Consider the following 26,503-nt stretch of genomic DNA (forward strand, 5'->3'; position numbering starts at 1 on the left):
AAACATCATGTATAACATGCACATGAAGTCACCCTATGGTTTGGTCTCAAAATTAGGCCTTGGACACAATTTGGGTAGGATGTCTGGGAATTTTCGTCTTTTGGCTTTGATCTGTCAAAATATGGTCAAATTTCCACTTTCCAGGTGAAAATAGGGTAAATCCTACCTTCTAAACACACTGGTAACCTTAGATTTTCAAAAAAATGCACAGATCACCCTGTAGAAATCCTACGCGTAGGATGTCTACTGCTGATTTTTTGAGATTGAAGTGTCCTTGATGCTTCCTTATGCTCTCAGCAAGTGCAAGTATGCTTCACAATTGCAAAAAAATGCAAAATTCACTCAATTTAAGCCTTTTCTGAAATTTTATGTTCTCTGACTCCGCCTTTTGGCTTTTGGTCAACAAAAATAGAGAAAAACACCCAAGTCAATATGAAAATAGGGTAAAACCTACCCTGTGAACCCATTGGTGCAGTCAGAATTTTCAAATTTGGTCTCCAGAACCCCCTTGAGACATCCTACACGTAGGATATCTATGTTTACAGAATTGCAGGTTTTCTTCACAGAACCCTTGCAAATGCTCTTCTATATGCACAACATCAGCCAGTCATACAAAAATATCCACAAAAGCTTGTTTAATGCATTTTTACCCTCAAAAGCACACTTTTCCGTGATTTCAAATGCAATAAAGCACTTTAGCAAATCATTCAATGCTGAATAGCTCTAGATCAGAATCGGATCACTTACCTAAAGCTACTCCTACAAATCATATGGGGTTTTGCATCTATGAGTAGAAAAACGCTTCACTGCCACACAGGGACTAGTAAACGCTTTTATCACCTCACAAATCACTCGACCACCAACAACTACTCTAATCCACAGATCCTAACTAAACCTATCTAGTCGTAGACCCTCGGTAAGACACACGCTTCCTGGCTATCCACTTGATCACGGAATATCCTCTTCCGGATCCACTTAAGAAAAATGCTTTCTTTAGCCGAAACTAAATCAAGCAACCATCACACGAGTGTTAGTAGGAAACCTACTTAGGTCCTTGTGTCCCCGGCAGCGGCGCCAATGTTGGACGGGAAGCGACTCACACACCCATGAAGTGCATGCAAACACTACCTAGATCAACATAATATCAATCGAGGACACAAATGACACGATAGGCACACGGAGGAAATCTCTTAAGCTTGTCAGGCTGAGACCATCCTACACATACAACACTTAGGAAGGCCAACTAAACCACAATCAAGAACCTCACTGTCCTCAACTACACCACCTAGCCACATACACACATACGGAAGGTAACTCACCTAATCATGCCAGAATCATACGAAATTGAAGGAACACCATCCCCTCACTAGGATACACCTATCCCTAAGCTTCTACACTCAAAACCCTCACTCAACACCCATCTGCGAAAAACGCGTAGGATGACAGAGCTGAAATTTGAAAGTGCCCGAAACTGAAATTTATGAGTACCTATGCGTAGCTTATGTCGCCACGATTCTATAGACTAGTAGCACGCAGAAAACAGACATCGTTTGATACACTTACGGCCACGAATAGCTCGTAGATGCGTCGGCGTGTGCGCTTCGTCTCGCGTGGAATGCTTGGCGTTGTCGCGTAGCTCTCCTCGAGCCTACATCAATGGTGCAGTCGGATCTCCAATGTGTTGAGCGAGCCGGGCGTAGCGGGAGGATGAAGCTCACACTCACTCTCTTTCTCTCTCACACACAGTAGACGGCAGTGCTAAGTTTTGATTATGATAAAAGTCCTTTTTTACAAAATGACCTAGGTACCTTATATACTAAGGCTACCTTAGGTTTAACCAAAAATGGGGTTAAAAGGGTCAAATGGCTTTGTATTTACAATCTGGAAGTGCCATTGCACCCCGGCTTTTGAAACTAGAATAACCACTCATTACAAATGACGTTTATAGCCATAATCCGCAGCATTTCATAACTCGCAAAAGATAAGACTTTGGTATGAAACTTGAGTTATGTTGTGTTGTTGACCCAGCGATCAAAAATCATGCTCATATTTGCCTTTGAGAGAATCCAAAGATTCACTACGAAGTTTCGTGAACAAGAGAGAACTGATCTTTAGTATACGACTTAGAGCGTCAGCCACCACATTGTATTGACCTTTATGATACCTGAGCTTGGCGTCATATTCCTGAAGAATCTCGACCCACCTGGCTTTCCGACCAAATCCGTTTGTTGTGTAAACCGTTTGATGCTTTCATGGTCAAACACAATCTCAAACTGAGCACCATACAGATAATGCTGCCGTGTTTTTAAGGCAGACACTATCGCATAGAGTTCGCGCTCATAAGAAGATTAGTTCTGCTGAGCGGCATCAAGCTTCTTGCTTTCAAATGCAATTGGCCGTCCATCTTGTAACATGACTACTCCAATAGCACGATCACTGGTATTCGTTTCCAAAATGAACGGTTTCAAAGGATCTACAATAGCTAGTATGGGAGCTGTAGCTAATGCATCCTTGAGCGTATCGAAACTGTGCTATTGAGCGGATCCCCACTGAAAAGCTTTGCCTTTGCCTTTTAGTTGATCCATCATGGGAACAACAATATTAGCATAGTTTTTAACAAACCTTCGGTTAAAACTTGGAAATCCCAAAAAAATATGTTACTCTTCCAGATTTTTAGGAGAAGGCCATTTTCGAATGGTATCCACTTTGGATTGATCCATATATAGCCCATTAGCTAAAATAACATGCCCTAGATAGTGAGTTTCTTCTTTCAGAAAATCACACTTAAATTCCTTGGCATATAATTTGTTTGTTCGTAACAACTCGAACACCTGCCTGAGATGTTGTAAGTGTTCTTCTACAGAAGCACTGTAAACTAGAATGTCATCGAGAAAAACGATGACAAATTTGCCCAAGTACGGCTTCAAGACACTATCCATAAGTGTCATGAATATTGCGGGTGCATTGGTTAGTCCAAAGGGCATCACCAAGAACTCCTAGTGTCCAAACCTTATTCGGAACGCAGTTTTGGGTATATCAGCAAGTCGAATACGGACTTGGTGATATCTTGACCGCAAGTCTATTTTCATGAAAATGCGAGCATGAGTGAGTTTGTTGAACAACTCATCTACTCAGGGCAATGCGTATTTGTTCTTAACCATAATAACATTTAAGCCACGGTAGTCTATGCACATGCGCATACTGTCGTCTTTTTTGTTCAGTAATAGGATAGGAGAGGCCCATGGTGAAGACCTGCCTGAGATGTTGTAAGTGTTCTTCTACAGAAGCACTGTAAACTAGAATGTCATCGAGAAAAACGATGACAAATTTGCCCAAGTACGGCTTCAAGACACTATCCATAAGTGTCATGAATATTGTGGGCGCATTGGTTAGTCCAAAGAGCATCACCAAGAACTCCTAGTGTCCAAACCTTATTCGGAACGCAGTTTTGGGTATATCAGCAAGTCGAATACGGACTTGGTGATATCTTGACCGCAAGTCTATTTTCATGAAAATGCGAGCATGAGTGAGTTTTTTGAACAACTCATCTACTCAGGGCAATGCGTATTTGTTCTTAACCATAACCACATTTAAGCCACGGTAGTCTACGCACATGCGCATACTGTCGTCTTTTTTGTTCAGTAATAGGATAGGAGAGGCCCATGGTAAAGAACTGGGTTGTATATACCCTCTGCTAAGGTAGTCAGCAAGCTGATGTTCCACCGCAACAGCTTTTGAATAACTCATACGGTAGGGTGGTTTACTGACAGGTTTACAGCCTGCAACCACATCGATGCTATGTTGCACCGATCGTGTCGGTAGTAATCCTGGTGAAAAATCATTAGGAAAAACATCTTGAAATTCCTTTAATAATTTATGTAACTCACTAGCAACATTTGCTTGTTTGGAATTAGCCATTGGTGGAAGAGATGAGAGATAAGCATGCGGCATTGAGGAATGTTCAACAGATTCATTGTTAGAAAGAAAAGGAGACAATGAGTAACACAAGAAAACTTGATCTATTTCATTATCAGAAACGAGCTGCATAAGCTCAACGGTACAAATCAATGGTGAAGAAGGTACATCCTTCTCTCCTAACAACAACACATGTGCGCCATGGGATTCAAACATCAAGCTGTTGTGCTCATAGCTACACTTCAGTGATGGTCCTAGGCTATGCAACCACTCCCTACCAAGGACCACGTCTGCCCTTTCCATGTTCATAACCTGAAAATCCAAGCATGTGGAGTAACCTTGTACTTCCAATGGAACAGCTCGACATTGAGTATCCCAGATTTCAGTATCATGTGTATTCATCATTGCTACCTTGTAGCGGTGGGTACTTGGAGTTTGAGGCAATTTGAGTTTCTTCACCAATCCATAATTGATGAAATTGTGAGTAGCACCATCATCTACCAAGATGCGCACCTTGTGGCCTTGTAGAGATCCGTGCATACTTACTATCTCATGTGGTCCAAAGGTTTGTTGCCACATGGAAGCTGTGAGACAACATTCATGTACCACCTCTGTGTGTGTTACTCCCACTGTAGAGGATCGTGAGGAAGAATCAAGAGGTAGCAGTTGCACCGTGTGCACTGCTTTCTTCTTGCTATGAGTAGCAGATTTCCCCTCGGGCAATCCTTTTTGCCATGATCGCTTCCTAAACATTGAAAACATAATTTGTCTTTCTTAGCTTTATCAAAGTCCTGAGGAGAGAGAGGACCTCTGGACCCCTTGGGTTTTTTAGATGCATCTGAATTGGCTACTATAATTGCCCATACTGAGTGTGTGTATACCATGTGTATTAGCAGGCACACGAATATTATGTGCTTTCTTTTCATCTGGATCATCATGAATATGTGCTTTCAATATGGCTTCCTCAAGTGTTTTAGGGTCTTGGGTCTTGACGTACTTCTTAAGCTCTGGTGTCAGACCACGTATAAAACCCCATACTTGTTGAAATTTATCTAAGACTTCCAACTTGAGGATAACATCCTGATAGTGAGATATATATTCAAGCAATGATGGGTATTGGCGCATGGAACATGTGTCCCAAGCCGTCCAATTCCGATCTGCCTCATTTGTAGGCAAAAATTCTTTGCTAAACATAGCTTCAAAAGATGCTCAACTCTGTGGTATGATATTCTTCTCCTTGAGAGACATCCACCATTTGTAGGCCTTGCCTTCCAGAGTTAAGCTCGTTTGCAGAGCTTTGACTGCGTCCGGAGTACGCCGTAAGGCGTGAATTTCATCCCACTTGCTGAGAAAGATATTCACTGCATCCTTATTGTGGTCTCGGTCTTCTCCCTTAAAAATCGGTGGTTTGGTGTTTTTCAACAACTCATCCACCTCTTTTGCAGTGAGACTGTGCAAAGTATCAACAGTTGGGCCTTGCCCTGGATTAGAAGGGCCTTGTGTGTCAGCAGGACCTTTGGACTATTGTTGCATTGATTGAATCACTAATGTGGATAATTTACTGACATTTTCATTTAAAGCTTTAAAATTTTCATCCATGACTGACATAAGTGTCTGAAGTGCACGAAATTCTTGAATGTCGAACAATTCGTAAGTGTCATCACCTGTCGTAGCATCGCGGGTACTCTCCTTGAGAGGATCCGGCCGCGGGCCATCGTGGGCAGGATCAGGCGTACTTTGCTCAAAATCAAAAGTCATATTGATATCTGAATCCATGGCGTGGTGCAAGGAATAGTAAAAAAAATACATGAGATTGAGAGCACTCGCAAAGTGTAATTAGCCTTGCTAATTCCGTCAAAATTGATAGTATCCCGGTAGAAATCGATCTGAAATGTCCGCTGTATAGGGAATTCCTTAATTCCTTAATAGCCAAATCAATTATGCTTGCAACTGTTAATTGATTTTGGAAGATACTGGTACTTTGAACTCCTGTCGGAATGCTTTGATTAAATTTCCGAGTTTCTGCCGGTAATACGCAGAGAATTGGTGTGTCAAAGTTTTTGCCGGCCATGTCGAGATACCGTGCCTTGCCGAGCCTTGCCAAATCCGCACACGAGGGAGGGGGGGGTACCCCATTGTGGGTACCGTCCCTTGTATTTGAGAAAAAAAGGGTTTGGCTACTAACCCCCAAGGGGTTGGGCGCTAATCGAATGTGTATAGAAACAAACTCAGCGGCTATAGCCGCTTGCAGTAGCGCGCGAGCAAGGAGATAAAGCCATGGCAGTCACTGCAATGTGCAAGGGGCTTTGTCTTAGGGTCGAGAAATACTCCCCCGCCCCGCGCGATGCCGTAGAGCCCGCAAGGGTTGGGTTTGGTGCAGGTCCCGCCTTGGCGGCTTCTCCTTGCAAGGGGTGTTGCCCATGGTTTTCGGCCTGTTGTCCTCCTCACAGGAGGTGTGCTCCACGATCCCTTGACCCCGATATGCAACTTGCTCATGCAAGTTTGTGTGGCTCCCCTCCTCCACGGCTGTGCCTTTCCCAAAAAAGAACCAAGCTTGTGTTGTGCCCAAGCTCGTGTGCATCTTAAGTTTTGCTTGTTTTTTCATGTTTTCACAATTATTTTGGACAATATTCTATGTTGTGCAAAGCAAAGTGCTTTGACAGTTTTACATGAAGCCAGCAAGGCACTTTTGTTAGGTCTCACGTTTGCGGCCATCCCTCTCGAGGGCTTACAATTCTACATGCAAGGCATACTAGTTAGGTGGTTTCAATTCTACCGCCTCATGAATTACGCTTCCGCTATCACACTCACCACTCTATCAAGGACAGTCTAAGGATGGATTGTTTAATATGCTTGTTGGTCGCTATCAACACACAAAAACACTAAAAGGAACCTAATTGAGGGACTTAATTCAAAGGCAATGTCCTATCATTTGGTCACACTACTGTCATCACAACCACATAGATGGTAGGTGGGTTAGTCTATGACTTGTTTCTGTTGCCTCTTTCATTGAGAGAGTCATAACAGAGAACTGTGGCACGCTTATATGATGAGCTGAACGCTCTGCATAAGATGCACACGAGCTTGGGCACAACACATGCCTGGTCGTCCCTTAAGGAAAGTTCCTCAGCCCAGCATTCTCTCTCTCTCTCTCTCTCTCTCTCTCTCTCTCTCTCTCTCTCTCTCTCTCTCTCTCTCTCTCTCTTTAAGGGAATAATGAAAATCTTCTAAAGAAGCTTTTGATTCATGTTTTGCTCGTGAGTCAGCCTGAGCCAAGGTGCTCTACCTCTCAGCTAACACGTGACTAAAATGCTACTCAAATTAGTCTTCATCGGTTCGTCCATTGAACACTAATTTGCATCATCGCTATGAGCCACATTGGCTAAGAGCCATTGTCATGCCAAGGGTAACACCTAACCATTGGCATTTTTTGGGTGATTGTTTTCAAGATCGAACGGCTCTACCTAGGGAAGTACACATCGATGTTACTGGACAAGCAAGAGTCTTGTCAGTACGGATGTCTAGGGTGTCATTTTTGGCACTACATGTTTTCAGTGCGACACGCAAGTTGAGTTTTTGATAATCTTCCACTAACAGCAGCTGATCTCTACAAGGAAGTATCGATGCAGCAATCAATTGAGATAGCATGGCTGTCCATAAGAGCTAGGCATTTCACTTTTGTTGTTTTCTTGCTCCTTCTATAGCACTACGGAGTGTCTATGGACATACTGTTTTGGGGGTAAGACCCTGCGGGTGCTTACTAAATCACCTCATTGTCATGGAGGATCAGAGTTTGATCTATTCTCGTTATACTTTCAAGGAAAGGAGTCCGCAATACCATGCGGTAGCGGACAAATTCAACTTCTCAAGTTGATTCCACTCATTATGTATACGGTTGACTATGTTAATTACTGTTACCTGCTAGTCGAGCAGTTTCTACAAAGGGTCTTACCAAGGGGTTTGACTCCATAGCTTCTAATCAAAGGGTTTGGATTGCAAAGGCAACACCCATGGTTTCTAGTACAATGTTGCTTGTTTTTTCACAGTTGGACAACGTGCTCCTCTGTATTTGAATAAGGGTAAGTGAACATTCAGTTCAATCTCCAGGTAGGCATCTATTGATTTGGTGTTATTCTAGTTTTTAGTATGCATTGCTTGGTGTTTTCAAGTCATTTAAATAAGCTTGAATATTTCAGGGCCATGCCAAGGGCATGTCGAAACAAATATTTTGGCCGTAGTGTCCCATGTACATTATGCTGTTATGAATCCACTTGTAGGATTCAATTTGTCACATGTTGTCACATGGGATACAACATCGTCTAGGGACTCAAGGAGTTTGGTTTAGCCAGTGTGGAGCAATGAATGAGGGTCTGTTGGGGTATAAATCCCAATGTGGTCGCCCAGGTAAGTGGGCGGGCCTCCAGGTATGTACACATATTCTTTTGTAAAAACCTAATAAGAACTCACTATGCTCTACACATTACAGTAGAGCGAGTTCACCATATCATCGTGCTCTTCTTCTCGTACTCTCTCTCGCGTCGCACTTCCGCTCGTACTCCTTCAACTGGTATCAGAGCTTAGATCAAGGCTCGGGGCAGCATTTGCAGGTAGCCAGAGTCACCTGCTTAGATTGGAGTGAGATTTGACAGGTGAAGACACGGCCCCAAATCTTGTGGGACAACGCGAAGGGCTTGGTGTTCTCAGAATTTCATTCTGAGGTCATCTCGGCCACCGTTCGGCTTCGACAAAGTTCTACGCAGGCCATTTTCGACTACGTGGTCTCGGAGGGTGCAGATCCGACTCTGTAAATTTGGGGTTTCGGCCTACGACTGCAAGTGCTGAGGATATCTACACTTCCAGAGTGCTGATTTGTGGCTGTCTACACAACGAAGGACTGCTTACAGTTCTTGGAGGCGTGTCACATACGACACGGGCGCACCTACACGCAGACTATAGGCGACATCCACCAGTTCATCAGGTAGCTTGTGTTTGCTGCTTGATATTCCAGATTTCATCCTGACATTGCAGGTTCTTCCACATGGGATGTATTGTCAGAGATGATGTATGTCTGTTGAGGGTTTGCTGGTTGTGAGTCACGCTGCAAACAACCGCTGCAGCGGTTACAACATACAGTGGGAAATTTGTGGATGTATGACTTTGTGGAAAGTCTATTTACTGTCAGATTTACTGCAGCCTTTGTTGAGGGTCGAGTGACGTTTTATTGAGCTGGGGGATTCTCGAATGTTGAGATCCTTTCGGTGATACAGGTCTTGGAGCGATCCCTCGAGCACCCTTAGATAGGCAGCTAGGATGTATTGACTGTGAGTTAGACAGTTGGGATTGCATCTTTACTTTACTGCAATTGAGGCATTGTTGCAATCTCTGCTTACAGGACAGTGACAGGACAGTATAGGTGCAGGACAGGTTTACCCACAGCTTACAGCGTTAGAGAGACAGTGGTTTTTTGAGCTGTTTTGGATCTGTTTTTGAGTACACCAGAGCCATTTTACAAAGGAGACTCTGCCAAAATTTATGCAGAATCTGAAGCTTTCTTGGTTCATTTGACAAGTTGATATTGGTTCAGAGGTCAGTTTACATGGGAAACTTTGCTGAATTTCTCCCAGGAAAGTAAAATACTGTGAAGCGTAGCTATGGCTGGATCACAGGACACTGCTCTTTACAATATCAAGAAGCTGGATGGAACCAATTTCCCATTGTGGAAGAAGCACATTTGGCACGTGTTGGTACAAAAGAAGTAGATAAAACCTATAAAGCTCAAGGGGATAAAACCAGAAGATATGGACGAAGATAAATGGAGCGAAATGGATGACTTAGCACTTTCTACCATTATGCTGACTTTGGCAGAAAGCGTTTACTTCAATGTAGCACATGAGATGTCGGCTTATGAAGCATGGACAAAGCTGAGTGATCTTTATGAGAAGCAGAGTGCAGCTTCACAGGTATACTGGCTTAAGAAGCTTGTTGACTTGAAGATGAAAGAAGGGACACCTATGTCCAATCATCTAAATGAATTCAACACCATCTACAGTCAGTTGTTAGCTCAAGGTGTCAAGTTTGATGAACCTGTTAGAGCTATGTTCCTGTTGATCACATTGCCAAAAAGTTGGGACACTTTTCGCACAGCTTTGAGTAATTCTGCACCTCCAGATGGTTTGACCATAGCAAGTGTAGAAGGCAGTCTGCTTACTGAAGAAACCAACAGAAAGACAATGGACAAAGGCAAAGGAACAGCCTTAGTTGTCAGGGGAAGGACCAAAGAAAAGTACAAAGGTGGAAAGAGGGATCAGTCTCGTAGCAAGTCCCGCAGTGCTAAAGGCAAGAGTGACATAGAATGCTACCATTGTGGCAAGAAGGGTCACATGAAAAGAGACTGCAGAGAATGGAAAGCAGAAAAAGGCAAAGAGAAAGTAGAAGACCATGGTGAGAAGAACAAGTCCTCAGTGAAGATTCAAGAAATAAATGTGACAAACACTGTTGCAGAGGATGGCAGTCTAGTGTCAGGAGATATCTACTTCTTGCAAAATACAATGGACTTAGCTCTTCTTATAGCATCTGATGGAAATGCAGTGAGTGACTGGATTATAGACTCAGGGGCATCACTTCATGTGTCTCCAAACAAGGAGTGGTTTACCTCTTATGTGACCACTAAAGATCATGTTTGGCTAGGCAATGGGCAGACATGTGAGATCTTAGGTGTTGGAGATGTTCAATTGAAGTTTCAGAATGGCTCTTCTTTCACGCTGAAAAATGTGGGACATGTTCCCGCAATTACAAAGAGCTTGACCAGCACAGGTTTACTTGATGATGCTGGCTACGTCACCACTTTTGGACAGAACATGTGGAAGATATCCAAGGGTTCTATGACAGTAGCACATGGAGTAAAGTCTGGAGGACTTTACATGATTTATGTATCAAATGTCTCTAAAAATGTAATCAATGTAACCGAGCAACCAAATGTTTCTTTGTGGCATAGCCGGTTAGGACATATGTCCAAGAAGGGAATGGAAATCTTGTCTCGTTTTGGTTATTTTCCTGGCTTGTCATTTAATGATTTGAATTCTGTGAACATTGTCTGTATGGTAAGCAAAAACAGCAGCCACAGAAGCATAGAAGCAGTAGAAGAGATACACAGTTGGCACTTGTTCATAGTGATTTGTGTGGACCTATGCCTAACCTATCTCTAGGGGGAGCTTCTTACTTTATGACATTTATAGATGATTACTCGAGGAAAGTATGGGTTTACTTTCTCAAGCACAAGGATGAAGCGTTTAGTGTTTTCAAAACGTTTGTGACACTTGTGGAGAATTAGAGTGGCAAGAAGCTTAAATGCTTACGCACTGACAATGGTGGAGAGTATGTTTCAAAGGCCTTTCAGGACTTTTGTGAGTCAAAAGGTATAAAACGTGAACTTACTGCTCCTTACAATCCTCCTCAAAATGGTGTTGCTGAGAGGATGAATAGGACCATACAAGAGAAGGTCAGAAGTATGTTGTCTAATGCACAACTGCCAAATGGGTTTTGGGCTGAAGTTGTATCAACAACTGTTCATCTTATAAATAGATCTCATAGAAAGGTTTTGCAGAAGGATTCAGTGGCAGAGATGGTATGGTCAAGCAAAATGCCCTCATACAAGCATCTCAGAGTCTTTGGCTGTGAGGCATATACTCATGTTCCAAAGGAATTTAGGAACAAACTTGAGCCCAAGAGTAGAATGTGCATCTTTCTAGGCTATGGTAATTCTGGTGAGATGGGGTACAGACTTTGGGATCTCGAGTCCAGAAAGGTTATCCGCAACAATGATGTTGACTTTAATGAAGCCAAATATCATTCTAAACCAGAGAGGGTTGAGGAGATTAGAAGAGTTGTCTTCCAAGAAGATGGACCTGCACGTGTAAGACAAAATGTCAGGGCTCAAGAGGATCAAGGACAGGATAGAGTGGAACCACAGGTTGTGGCTGAGCATGAGCCACCTATTGTGCGTAGATCTGGACGTATCACGCGACCTCCTGATAGGTTTGTTCCATCTATGAACTATGTCATGTTGACTGATTGCAATGAGCCTTCATGTTACAAGGAAGCAGTGCAAAGAAGGACTCCGGGCATTGGCAATTGGCCATGCAGTCAGAGATGACAGATCTGCATAAAAACCAGACATGGAAGCTAGTTAAATTACCACAGGACAAAAAGGCTCTACCTTGTAAATGGGTTTACAGGTATAAGATCACCGCTCATGATAGTCAGCCAAAGTACAAAGCAAGGCTTGTTTCCAAGGGCTTTAAGAAAGAACAAGGCATTGACTTTGATGAAGTCTTCTCTCCGGTGGTCAAGATGACTACATTGAGATGCTTTCTTGCATTGGTTGCCATATTAGATTTGGTGTTGCACCAAATGGATGTCAAGACAACATTCTTGCATGGTGATTTATATGTGGAAATTTACATGCATCAGCGAGAAGGGTTTGTTGAGAAAGGCAAGGAAGATTTGGTATGCCAGTTGTTAAAGAGTCTTTATGGCTTAAAAAAATCACCGAGGGCATGGTACCATAAGTTCCACAAGTTTATGCTTTCTCAAGGCTACAAACGTAGTGAGTTCGATCCCTGTCTATATACAAATAAGGCTAAGGATGGCAGTTGGCTGATCCTTATTTTGTATGTGGATGACATGTTGATTTCTGGCAAGCACTTGGAAGAAATTTCAGCTTTGAAGTCAAAGATGGCAAAATCGTTTGACATGAAAGACATGGGTGAGGCAAGTCATATACTTGGTATGCGCATTGAGAGAGACAGATCAAAGAAGTTGATTTGGTTATCTCAAACAGAGTATATTGACAAGGTTTTGCGACGTTTCAATATGGAGAAGGGAAAGGCACTGAGTGTTCCATTGCCACCATATGTGAAACTTAGCAAACAAGATTGTCCTGTGTCTAGGGAAGAACATGCTGAAATGGATAAGATTCCATATGCGTCTGCAGTGGGTAGTTTGATGTATGCAATGATTGCTACTCGCCCAGACATTGCATTTGCAGTGGGAGTAGTAAGTAGATACATGTCAAACCCAGGCAAGAAACATTGGGAGGCAGTGAAAGGAATATTGAGATACCTAAAAGCTACAAAGAGTATGCGTATATGCTATGGGATTCAGGAGCTAAGTGTAAAGGGTTTTACAGACTCAGATTATGCAGGTGACTTAGACAACCGAAGGTCTACGTCAGGGTATGTCTTTACATTGGCTGGTGGAGCAGTATCATGGCGTTCTAGATTACAAGATTGTGTTACTCAGTCTACTACAGAGGCTGAATATGTTGCAGCATCAGAGGCATGCAAAGAATCAATTTGGCTTAATCGACTAGTAACAGATTTGGGAATCAAAGAAGAGATGCCTGTGTTATATTGTGATAGTCAAAGTGCTATACAATTGGCTCGCAATCCAGTTTATCACTCAAAGACAAAGCATGTGGATGTGAAGTATCATTTCATCAGGGAAATGCTCGAGGATAAGCAACTTCAGCTTGTCAAAGTTCACACCACAGAAAATCCTGCTGATCTACTTACAAAAGGACTTCCCTCAGAGAGCTTTGCGCATTTTCGCAAGCAGTTAGGTGTAGGGTAGTACATCACTTCTCTACATCTCTTGTATATTAGCTTGTATAGTAGCTTCTCTCACACTTAAAGTACCACATTGGACTTTAAGTGGGAGGTTGTTGGGGTATAAAGCCCAATGTGGTCGCCCAGGTAAGTGGGCGGGCCACCAGGTATGTACACATATTCTTTTGTAAAAACCTAATAAGAACTCACTATGCTCTACACATTAGAGTAGAGTGAGTTCACCATATCGTCGTGCTCTTCTTCTCGCACTCTCTCTCGCGTCGCACTTCCGCTCGTACTCCTTCAGGGTCCCTCTCACTCTTGTCGCAGAGTGTTTAGAGTTACCTCGACACACAAGTACATCTTGTACTTGAAGGATGTTATTTTTTCAGACATCCTTAGTTGAGACATATTCCACTTGTGGAGAATATGAGTCTCTGGGACTGACACTGTCGCCCCCTATTTCAAATATGTGTCACGACAAAGTTCCTAGGTGCTGGTCAAATTTGTTTTCTAGACCATTTTTAACACGACGTATCAGGAGCAATTTCAGTGGCCAGAAATTTTCGGATACTCATAATGACTCGTTCACCTACAAGTATTGCTAAACAACATTACAGATGGTTGTTTATACATATAAAAAGGCTCTATGTTTTTAAAGTTTCATTGTTTGTACCTAAAAGTGATCAATGTTTCACCTTCTATTATGGTTCAGACGTTTCAACAAGGTTTGCAAAAGATTGCAACTGAAAGTATTTAGTTTCTTTTTAGAACTATTTACATTCCTTTTTAATGTGTGCTAGGCGCATCACATTTACCATAAGTATTGGCAAGGATCACCATGGATATACAGTTTCGGATATGTTTTTTGCTAAATACATGCACACTAGGTGTTATGGGCCCTAGTGTTTAGAAAAGGTTGATTTGGAACGGCATGCATATTCCTCAAGTTGTTGCTTATGAAGCATTTTTGCACTCTATGTGCAGTATCTCAACGAGTTTACTTTTTGGTCTACCAATCACAATAGAAGTCATGGCTTGGTTTGGGTGCTTATACACGATGGTTATTCATCCAATTGTTGATTCCTCAGCAATGTGGTACGATATAGTGCTCCCCGTTTACCAGCCATCTGGAAAGACTGGCTGTAAATTGTGGGGGAAACACATCTCAAAACTGTCACTCATCCAAGGGGATATGCAGATTACAAAGTGTAATATTGTGCTAAAGGATATGCAAGTGCGTACGTTAGCACCACACGATCCAATCAGTAAGCATTTATTGCTTTACTTGGAGTTTACTTATAAAGTTAAAGCATGCTTGTGACTAAGGTGTAGTCTCTTCATGTATAAATCAAGTTCTCAACCTTGAACACTAGTGATGGTGGGGTTGTTTACTGCTGAAATTGTAAAACAAGTCAAGGAATTAAACTTGGCTGATGAGTATGTTAGCAAGTTACTTTCATGGAAGTAAAAAGAGGTACTCTTTAGGGTAAATCTTTGTGTGATAACTCGTTTTGAATACTCATGTGTGTTCTAAATGGAGTCTACACACAATGAAAGGATAGGAATCAGTAACACAAGCTAGTTGCAAATGGACAACAATATGGAAAATCAAGATGTTACTCTTGGTTTCATTGAACCTCCTACGGAACCGTGTTCCGGTCAACCAAACCACTAGATCCATGAAGGATTCCACTTGGGAAAACATTAGTGTTATTAAGAAGAAGTTCCCCACTTTTGTTTTTGAGGACGAAAACTCTTCTTTAAGGGGGGAGTAATGTCAGGACAATGGTAAGGCCGGACTAGAACCCAGGAGTCCACCACCCAACCACCCACTATATAGCATGGCCCTTGTCTCTTTGCCCTAGTTGGACTCCCTTTCCACATTGCCTAGCCCGGCCTTACCCTTGTCTAGTCCGACCTTGCCGTTGTCCTGACATTACTCCCCCCTTAAAGAAGAGTTTTTGTCCTCGAAAACAAAAGTGGGTAAGTTCTTCTTAAGAACATTAATGTTTTCCCAAGTGGCATCCTTCATGGATCCAGCGGTTTGGTTGACCGGAACACGGTTCGGCAGGAGGTTCAATGAAACCAAGAGTAACATCTCGATTTTTCACATTGTTGTCCATTTGCAACCAGCTTGTGTTACCGATTTCTATCCTATCATTGTGTGTAGACTCCATTTAGAACACACATAAGTATTCAAAACGAGTTATCACACAAAGATGTACCCTAAAGAGTACTCTTTTCACTTTCCATGAAAGTAACTTGCTAACATACTCAACAGCCAAGTTTAAGTCCTTGACCCCACCATCACTAGTGTTCAAGGTTGAGAACTTGATTTATACATGAAGAGACTACACCTTAGTCGCAAACATGCTTTAACTTTATAAGCAAACTCCAAGTAAATCAATAAATGATCACTAATTGGATCGCGTGGTGCTAATATACCCACTTGCATATCCTTTAGCACAAGATTACACTTTGGAATCTGCATATCCCCTTGGATAAGTGACAATACCGAGGTGTGTTTTCCCCACGGTTTACAGCCAATCTTTCCAGATGGATGGTAAACAGGGATCACAATATCGTACCACATTGTTGAGGAATCAACAATTGGATGAATAACCATCGTGGTTAACTTGAAAGATCTACAAGCACCCAAACTGAGTCATGACCTCTATTGGTGATTGGTAGACCGAAAAGTAAACTCATTGAGATACTGCACATAGAGTGCAAAAATGCTTCATAAGCAACAACTTGAGGAATATGCATGCCGTTCCAAATCAGCCTTTTCTAAACACTAGGGCCCATAACACCTAGTGTGCACGCATTTAGCAAAAAATAGATCCGAAAATGTATATCCATGGTGATCCTTGCCAATACTTATGGTAAATGTGATGCGTCTAGCACACATTAAAAAGGAATGTACATAGTTCTAAAAAGAAGCTAAATACTTTCAGTTGCAATCTTTTGCAAACCTTGCTGAAACGTCTGAATCATAATAGAAGGTGAAACATTGATCACTTTTAGGTACAAACAATAAAACTTTTTCATTAAAAACATAGAGCCTTGCTATATGTATAAACAACCATGTGTAATGTTGTTTAGCAATACTTGTAGGTGAACGAGTCATTCTAAGTATCCGACAATTTCTAGCCACTGAAATTGCTCCTGATACATCGTGCTAAAAATGGTCTAGAAAACAGATTTGACTAGCACCTAGGGACTTTGTCGTGACACATATTTGAAATAGGGGGCGCCAGTGTCAGTCCCGGAGACTCATATTCGCCACATGTGGAATATGTCTCAACTAAGGATGTCTGAAAAAAGAACATCCTTCAAGTACAAGATGTACTTGTGTGTGGAGGTAACTCTAAACACTCTGCGAGCGACAAGAGTGAGAGGGACCCTCATTCATTGCTCCACACTAGCTAAACCAAACTCCATGAGTCCCTAGACCATGTTGTATCCCATGTGATGTGAACATGTGCCAAATTGAATCCTACAAGTGGATTCATAATAGCATAATGTACATGGGACACTACGGCCCAAAATATTTGTTTCAACATGCCCTTGGCATGGCCCTGAAATATTCAAGCGTATTTAAACGACTTGAAAACACCAAGCAATGCATACTAAAAACTGGTATAACACCAAATCAATAGATGCCTACTTGGAGATTGAACTGAATGTTCACTTACCAATATTCAAATACAGAGGAGCACGTTGTCCATCTATGAAAAAACAAGCAACATTATACTAGAAACCCTGGTTGTTGCCTTTGCAATCCAAACCCTTTGATAAGAATCTATGTAGTCAAAACCCTTGGTAAGACCCTTTGTAGAAACTGCTCGACTAGCAGGTAACGGTAATTAACACAGTCAACCGTGTACAAAATGATTGGAATCTACTTGAGAAGTTGAATTTGTCTGCTACCGCATGGTATTGCGGACTCCTTTCCTTGAAAGTATAACGAGAATAGATCAAACTGTGATCCTCCATGACAATGAGGTGATTTAGTAAGCACCCGCGGGGTCTTACCCCCAAAACAGTATGTCCATAGACACTCCGTAGTGCTATAGAAGGAGCAAGAAAACAACAAAAGTGAAATGCCTAGCTCTTATGGACAGCCATGCTGTCTCAATTGATTGCTGCATCGATACTTCTTATAGAGATCAGCTGCTGTGAGTGGAAGATGATCAAAAACTCAACTTGCGTGTCGCACTGAAAACATGTAGTGCCAAAAATACACCCTAGACATCCGTACTGACAAGACTCTTGCTTGTCTAGTAACATCGATGTGTACTTCCCTGGGTAGAGCCGTTCGATCTTGAAAACAATCACCCAAAAAATGCCAATAGTTAGGTGTTACCCTTGGCATGACAATGGCTCTTAGCCAATGTGGCTCATAGCCATGATGCAAATTAGTGTCAATGGACGAACCGATGAAGAATAATTTGAGTAGCATGTTATTCACGTGTTAGCTGAGAGGTAGAGCACCTTGGTTCAGGCTGACTCACGAGCAAAACATGTATTAAAAGCTTCTTAGAAGATTTTCATTATTCCCTTAAAGAGAGAGAGAGAGAGAGAGAGAGAGAGAGAGAGAGAGAGAGAGAGAGAGAGAGAGAGAGAGAGAGAGAGAGAGAGAAAATGCTGGGCTAAGGAACTTTCCTTAAGGGACGACCGGGCATGTGTTGTGCCCAAGCTCGTGTGCATCTTATGCGTAGCGTGAAGCTCATCATATAAGCGTGCCACAATTTTCTGTTATGACTCTCTCAACCAAAGAGGCAACAAAAACAAGTCATAGACTGACCCATCTACCATGTATGTGGTTGTGACAATAGTAGTGTGACCAAATGATAGCACGTTGCCTTTGAATTAAGTCCTTCATTTAGGTTCCTTTTAGTGTTTTTTTGTGTTGATAGCGACCAACAAGCATATTAAACAATCCATCCTTAGGCTGTCCTTGACAGAGTGGTGAGTGTGATAGCGGAAGCGTAATTCATGAGGCGGTAGAATTGAAACCACCTAACTAGCATGCCTTGCATGCAAAATTGTAAGCCCTCGAGAGGGATGGCTGCAAACGTCAGAGCCAACAAAAGTGCCTTGCTAGCTTCACGTAAAACTGTCAAAGCACTTTGCTTTGCACAACATAGAATATTGTCAAAAATAATTGTGAAAACATGAAAAAACAAGCAAAACTTAAGATTGTCTAACCGGGTCATCCCATTGTAACCAGTTGTCTTGCGATTCTGAAGGAAAAAATCACTGGAAGATGGTTCATAGCCATAGCTACTGTGTGCGAGAGAGTTGTCGTGTATAGCATTTACCCCCTTTTTGCATGTAATGAAAGAACACGCTGACAAACTGACAAATTACTCCAAGGTTTTATGCTCATAGCAGAAGCCAGACGAGAAAATTTGAATGCAAGATGCCGAACTGCAAGCCTTGCTTCCCGTAACAACTTATGGTGGTCTTGATAGCTCATAGCTAAAGGATATTTATGCTAACAAACAGATGTCAAAGCAAAAGAAAGTCGGCCGTGTCGATCAGTCACAAAATATAAACCTTGTCTACTTGTAAACCTGTTGAAAAGATAGAATTATATGTGCAAAGTATGTGCATCTCGTACATATTTGAGTCTATGAGTGATATCCGTGAGCAATCGTAGACGCCCATTGCATACCATAGTTATGAAGCACATGCTCAATCAACAAATATCCACTGCGTACCTCATTGAGTATAGTTGTCGACGAGTCTTGCCGCTGATTTCAAGAGACAATGACAATAAGTCGGCCATGCCGATCATGTCTGCCGCTGTCGATTGCCCTAGTCATGGGAAAAAGAGTGTTGTTTGTCCTGCAAAAAGTCGGCCATGCCGCACAATTTTGTACCGCATCAAGTCGAGGTACAGGCTGTGCTCATCTTCATGACGTCCGAGTAGTCTTGCCTGGCCCTTGGCCTGACATTACTCCATTGAACCTCCGACAATTGTGTGTTGTCAAGGTTTTTGTGTATCCAAGACATGCTTGATATGGGTTTGCAATTAATCATTGAACTTTTGCCAATAATATATGCAACAAAATTTTGATGCTGAAGATAACTTTCACAATCGTTGCTTGTGTTTCGAGTGCCTAAAGTGCACTCCCCTCGATTGCATGTGAGCCTTGCTAGAAGTCAATGCAAGCCTTGCTTGCCAGAAATATTATGTAAATTTCAAAGTAACAATGCAGCATGCACATTATAGGCATAATGCAGTTGCATGTGCAAGTGGTGATCATTCATGCTAGTAAGACCATGCAAATGAATGGAGATTGATAACTTGTACAAAAACCTTGCTGGGACAAGAATCACTCATTATGTTCGAGAAAATTTTCCAAAAAATTTCTAAAACGAATGCATATGTCATTACTGACTTGTGTCGACTTACCTTGCGAGCCGCATGGCCATGACGAGGATTGTGAAAAATTCCATGTTGAATCATGTTGATGCCCCTTTTGCATGCTGAATTTTCCAAGCTTGCCAATTATTTGCGGATTTGGACGACGAGCGAATGGCTTATTTAATGTCGATACAGCCATATAGGGTGGCTTTGCTCTTGGCTAACCATGTGTGCATGTCAAACATGATACATCTAATCATGCATAGAATCATGCATAGGTCCCTGCCCTTATGCGATGTGGGTGTCCCAAAATAGGGCACCTGCTTTCAATTTGAAATGCAAATTAACAAAAAAATAAAATAAAATTAACCTTCACTGCTCACAGCGATGGCGGTGGGTAGCGGCGCAACGCTTGTAGAGGTCATGGCTCGAGTTGTGCTGCTCGCCGAGGTGCGGCTGTATGACGTGAACTGTCTAGATTGGCGGCGCGCACAATTCAAGCCCGTCCTCGGGTAGATTGGTGTAGGTCGACCATCTTTCCTCCCTCGCCGCAAGCGGCCTTTCACACTGGTTGGTTCTCGGTTTCGACCTCCTTGCCTCTTAAGGAGCCATGCCCACGGCAGTCGAGATCTACTCCATCTCCTGCTTAGGGTGCCTGCCCACGGCCATCAAGATCTGCTCCATCTCCTGCTTAGGGCGCCTGCCCACGACAGCCCGCGCCTCCCTTGTGAGAGGGTTTGTCCACGACCTCAGAGAGAGAGAGAGTGAGAGAAAGATAGCACATGCAACGTCATGCAAAGCCCTCCTCCCCCCTTCATAGATCTTTCCTTCCTTGAGGCCCTAGTTGGACTCCCTTTCCACACTGCCTGGACCGGCCTTGCTCTTGTCTATTCCGGCCTTGTCGTTGTTCAGACATTACTCCCCCCTTAAAATAATTTGTATATTTTAGGCTAAGACACAAACTCTTCATTTTCATAGATGTGCCTATTAACCTTTCCAATGCCCCACTGTTAACAAATTACTCTCTCATTTTCATGTCCTTATAATTATGAGGAGTGGCACATGTTGATAGCGGTTGAGGATGTCCATTGAGAAAGACTCAAAATCTCCAAAGGCACTGCTAATTTTGTTTGTTTAATTAATGACTTCATCAGCGAAGACACTTTCGTTAAACTATACACTACTTTTTAAAATTTGAACACTGGGTCCAATGTGGGAAAAATGTGTCTTAGCTTATTATGCGCCCTCTTTGGAATTTGAAAATGCCGGTTGTTGAGAGCATGAAGAAAAGGACATGCACTCTCTGTAATTAGCAAAAAATTGTGTTAATTTCTTAAAATCATACCAAAACCTCTAAAATTTTCTCCTTGGAAAGAAGGTAAGGGATTGATGTATGTTAATTTCCTAATACAGAACCAAGAGTGGTGTGAAGGTTACGCCTTTCGATTTTTCAATGCTTTCACTAAATCTTTTTAATACACACTATTAAACCTAAGAGATGAGGTTTTCTTCCTTTTACCCTCCCGCGCCGACGCAGTACTAGTTAAGCGCATGTCTTGGTGTTATAGGGACAAGCACTCTGCACTATTAATTTTGATAAACCTAAGAGATCAGGTTTTCATATTTTGCTCTTTACCCTCCCGTGCCAATGCGATACTAGTTAGGGGCACGTCTCGATGTTATAAGGGTATGAATAATGTACTATTATTTTGATAAACCTACGAGATCAGGGTTTTGTTTTTTTCCCGTAAACCCTCCCATGCCAATGCGGTACTGGTTAGGGGCACGTCCCAACGTTATAGGGACACGCATACTGCATCACTATTAATTTTGATAAACCTACGACATCAGGGTTTTGTTTTCTGTCCTTTTCCCTCCCGCGCCGACGTGGTGCTAGTTAGGGGCACGTCCCGGCGTTATAAGGGCAAGCACACTTCACGTTCAAATCCAAAATCGCGGTTGCCATCACGAAGGTCTACCCTGGCTCTGCCTAGGAGCTATCTCAAAACATACAAGTGATCTTGCGAGCTGCTAACTGCGTGGCCCTCGCCTGATTAGCGGCAACCGGTCGACAACTTGAGCCTCAGAATCCTCTGTCTCTGGCCCTAAATGTCCCGCGCTCATAATAGCACCATCCCTGCTTCAGCTCCCCTAAAGAGAGAGAATGATAGAGACTAAGAGAGAGGTCGGAGATGGCAGTGGCCACTGTTTTGCCCACCTGTGTATCTTGCTTTTCAAAGGTTTTCCCTACACTGTGAGGAGCAGCTACATCAACATTGCAGCCCTCTTGCAAGCAAAAACTTCTGGGTGCCAATGCTAGGTTAGTATAGTCTCAACCCACGTTCTTTTTGTTTTTCTCTCAAATCAGCAATCCCCTTCTCTTTGATCTCTCTCTCTCCCTCTTCCTCTCCCTCTCCCTCCCTCCCCTAGCGTATACCTAACTCAACTATGCTGGCAAGAAAGCTGGGCAAAGAAAAGGCGAAGCTAAGCTACTCTGCATGCCTTACAATATTCAGTGGGAATTTTGTTTAGAGTAAGAAGGCTGGACCCTCCTTTATTTTGCGCCCATGGATCTGAGGCTCAATTACCTGCTAGAAAACCGAAAGGAACTATTTTTTTTCTAGATGGGCCTGTTGGGACTAGTAAAACGTATCTTTGAATGCCTTAATTTCTCACAATTGTTGTTCAATAGAAGGTTTCTTTGGCATGTGATCATCTTGCATTGCAACTTTACTTCTTAGCAATGGAAGGCCCGCTCACTCAAGGTTTAAAATGCCATGAGAGTTGCATTCAAAATCACCGTGCAATATCAAAGTGAATGGTTGGCTTGCAAAGCTTTTGAAGAGAGCCACCTTTCATATGGGATGAAGCTCCCATGAGCCATTGATATGCATATGAGGCACTGGATAAGGGACATTATGCAAAATGATAAATTGCAGTTTAGTGAAAAGATGATTTTATTTGAGGGTAATATCTGACTTGCTGTCTACAAGGGAAGTTGTGCAAAGTTTGTGAGTGAATCTTCGTTTCACTCACACATTTGTAAATATATAAAGGTTTTGCAAACAATAGAAAATATGTGTGCACTTAAATCTCAAATAATGCACCTGCAAGAGAAATTTTAGAATGGATTGGTGATGGGAATGTTTGTCATGGAGACAAATGACCATGTGCCATTGCCAAATAACATGCTTCTTCTAGTAAATAGTTCCTTAAGGGCTCAATGACATGCTATATGGAGGTATGCAACCCATTCAAAATTACATGAGATTTAAAAAAAAAAGAATAGAGATATTCTTGCTCCTTGCAAAATAGAGGTTGATGTATTAATAACTTGGCTATGGGTAAAATGAGAGGAATATGTGGGTAATGTCTCCGTATGTTCATTAGATTGCATTAGTACAATTGAATTTTTGAATACTCGTGAGCTTGATGATGGTTTTTCATCACACTTTTTCAACTTGAAAGAGAATGTTCCAATTATGCTTCTTTGCAATTTACCTCTCGTAGACAATTATGTTTGTTCCAAGAAACAAGGTTGATATGTAAACATTTTCACCACATGATCATTGATGCACAAGTAATCACTGTATCATTGTTGGAGACAGGGCATCCATACCAAGAAAAGACTTTATTACAGGGTATTTTCATGGACTACCCTTTGAAATGAAGCATAGATAGTTTCTTGTGAGGCTTTGCATTTAAAATGACAATCAGCAAGGCACAAGGCCAAACAATCAAAGTTTTGGGTTTGTGTCTGGCTACACCAATTCTGACTCATGGCTAGCTATATGTTGCAATGTCCTATGTGAGAACTTAATATACCATCAAAATAGTTGTTGATGATGCTCAAAGATCAATTATAAATAAATCCATAGAGCCAATGCTTTACATGCCAAACATTGTACACAAAGAAGTTTTACAACAGGGAGAATGTATAATGTTTGATACAATTTCTTTTTTCATGTTTTTTGTATTGTATTGTGTTTATTCTAACTCACTGTAATTATATTTGATTATTCACGGTTTTTCTTGCCAGCATAGGGGCAAGAGTCTCGCTCATTGTAAGTTTATTTTAAAGCGACCGAGTTGCCATTGAACAATTCTCCCATTGCCGAGCTTTAAATGCCATGATTGCTAAGGGACACATCATAAAAAAGTGAAAGATATCCTCGATGGTATGATTTTACCAAGAGTGAACATCCCATATTAAGGACAACAAAATGAGAATAGATCGAGTCTCTATATGATGCATCATTTCGATGATGTAGTGTGCAAACAACAACTTAACACCTCTAGCTTTAGGTGATGTTGGCATATCTTTGTATGGAAATTTGTAGACAAAAAGAGCCCCAAAAAGTGAATATCCTTGTCAAATCTCTAAAGGACTATCTTGAGTTGGATTTGAACCCACGTCCTTGCCAGTAGCATTCATACATGCCAACTTAACTACCCCACCATTCATCAATTGTGCCCCTCATTCGCGACTTTGTTTGAACTCGAAGATTGTCCCATTACTAGGCCTTATTTGTGTATAGAGACGTTTACCCTAGGAAAAAGACAGTGAAAGTGGTTGCACATCTCTCAAATTTTTTTCGGAAACGGGGTGAGATCCAATGCTACCATTTTCTTGGCCTTGCTTTGCAAGGTCAAGCTGACTAAAGCTGGGATTTATGCCAAATTTAAGGTATTTATAGCTGAAATACCCAGTTTTTACTCTTGAAACTAAGGGCCAATGAAATTACAAATGGGGATTTTGCATTCACATTTGAGAAATTTATACGGGCTCTGTGAGCACTAGTGAGACTTTCACTAAATTAGCCAAAAATATGTAAAAGACATCAAAAATTTGTAAGCCAAGGGTCCCCTTCAAAAATCAAAAGATCATGGTTCTACAAAGACACTTTATTTACTTTGGACTTTTACAAGCTCCACTTGAAGTTCTTAGTTTTTGCCATAAACAGACAGACATAGCACCCATGGATTTACACCAGTTTTCAAATAGATAGTGTGCCCTATATGGCTATTAAGATAGCATCAGGATGCCTGTCATCAATAGCGACGGTCATTGTATGCTTCCTTTTGGCGATGCTCGTAATAGGCATATCCACCAGAGCCGAGTGCTCCAAGAGCAGCTCCCTCTGCCTCATGCTTGTGCTTTGTAGCATGCATTGGATCAGTCTTCGTCTTGCCCTCTTCATACTGTACATATACACTTCAAATTATTGTCATGGACTAAAAGATGCTCAATCTAGGAATAAAATTCACATTGTGTGACCTTTTTCTTTTTGGGTGGGTTGCATGGAAAACTCTTGAAAAAATAAGCCACATATATATACAAAATTATCTTTTCTTTTTTAATTAATCCTGATTCTTGAATACCTACGATTAAGGTTTGAGAACCTCTAGGCCCGCAAGAAGATTTAGAAGCTTTCTCATGTAGGAAAAGGGAGCCTTTTTTCAGTTTTTTTCATACAATGCATAACATCATGAGCTTTTGTTCGGGAGGCACCGCATACCTAGCTAGATATGATTGGGGGCAAGGGACCACCAGCCCGGTGGGTCATGAGCTTCTGTGAGGGAGGCATGGCATACCTAGCTAGGTACGATTGGGGGCAGGGGATCCCGGCCACCCTCACAGAAGCTCATAATGTTGAGGTAAGTCATAATGTGGGAATTATTGTGAGAAACTGTCCAAAACTTCTTGTGAGGGACTATACACTGTCCATGTAGACACACAGACATACCATATTCCAAGCATCTCCATTCTCCTATGGCAAAGCATGATGCATAGATCGAATACAAAAGTGATGCATGTACCCAAGTAGAAAATGAAGAGATGTTAGTTTACCAAAGCAAAGGCCCCGGCAGCCACAGCACCGAGCTCGCCCAAGCGCTCATTGCGTTGGTAGTTGTTGTTATGGACACGGTAGCCTTCTCCTTCACCGCGACGCTCATAGTAGCCACTATTTACACGCTCATAGCCAGCTCCTTGCGGCGGTGGTGGTGGGGCATACACACGCTCCTCACCATAGTACTCCTGCTCCACATACTCAGGCTGGTGCTGGTGCTGGTGCTGGTGGTGGTGATGGTTATAGTTTGACATCTTCTAAATGTCTCACAAGAAAATTGTGTGCGTGTAAGAGAATGGTGTGGGGAGCTTTGTAATAGAATGGTGTGTTGCCTTCCTATTTATATAGCTTAGCTAAAAGACGTTGAGAATGTTGCTTATTCGTATTCGTGCATGATATAATGGAGAATGGAGGTCATTTTCGCATGATCAACCCAATTCGAATATCATGTCCTTTCTTATCCTATTGTTCAACTCACTCTCTCTCTCTCTCTCTCTCTCTCACACACACACACACACACACACACACACACACACCATACTAAGACAAAACTGTTGCACATACACAATGATCTCAATCACCATATCTTTTGTTGTAGGACCATCACCACGTCACAAGAAGTTTTGAACAGATTCTCACAATAATTCCCACATTATGACTTACCTCAACATCATGAGCTTCTGTGAGGGAGGCACCGCATACCTAGCTAGGTATGATTGGGGGCAGGGGACCGCTGGCCCGGTTTTGGG

At 42.1% G+C, this 26,503-nt stretch overlaps 1 protein-coding gene across 1 annotated transcript; it reads right to left on the reverse strand.

Moving 5' to 3' along the window:
* Window positions 1-24,792: 24,792 nt before the first annotated feature.
* Window positions 24,793-26,068, reverse strand: LOC147465290 (uncharacterized). The gene is made up of 2 exons (XM_086519283.1): window positions 25,754-26,068; window positions 24,793-25,104 (listed from the first exon to the last, which is right to left on the reverse strand). The coding sequence occupies exons 1-2, from the start codon at window positions 26,006-26,008 to the stop codon at window positions 24,955-24,957; spliced, it is 405 nt and encodes a 134-aa protein (XP_086375409.1). The 5' UTR covers window positions 26,009-26,068; the 3' UTR covers window positions 24,793-24,954.
* Window positions 26,069-26,503: the final 435 nt, after the last annotated feature.

This window comes from Adiantum capillus-veneris, chromosome 1, assembly GCF_014529385.1.
Source record: "Adiantum capillus-veneris isolate H3 chromosome 1, ASM1452938v2, whole genome shotgun sequence".
Classification (NCBI taxonomy): Eukaryota; Viridiplantae; Streptophyta; class Polypodiopsida; order Polypodiales; family Pteridaceae; genus Adiantum; species Adiantum capillus-veneris.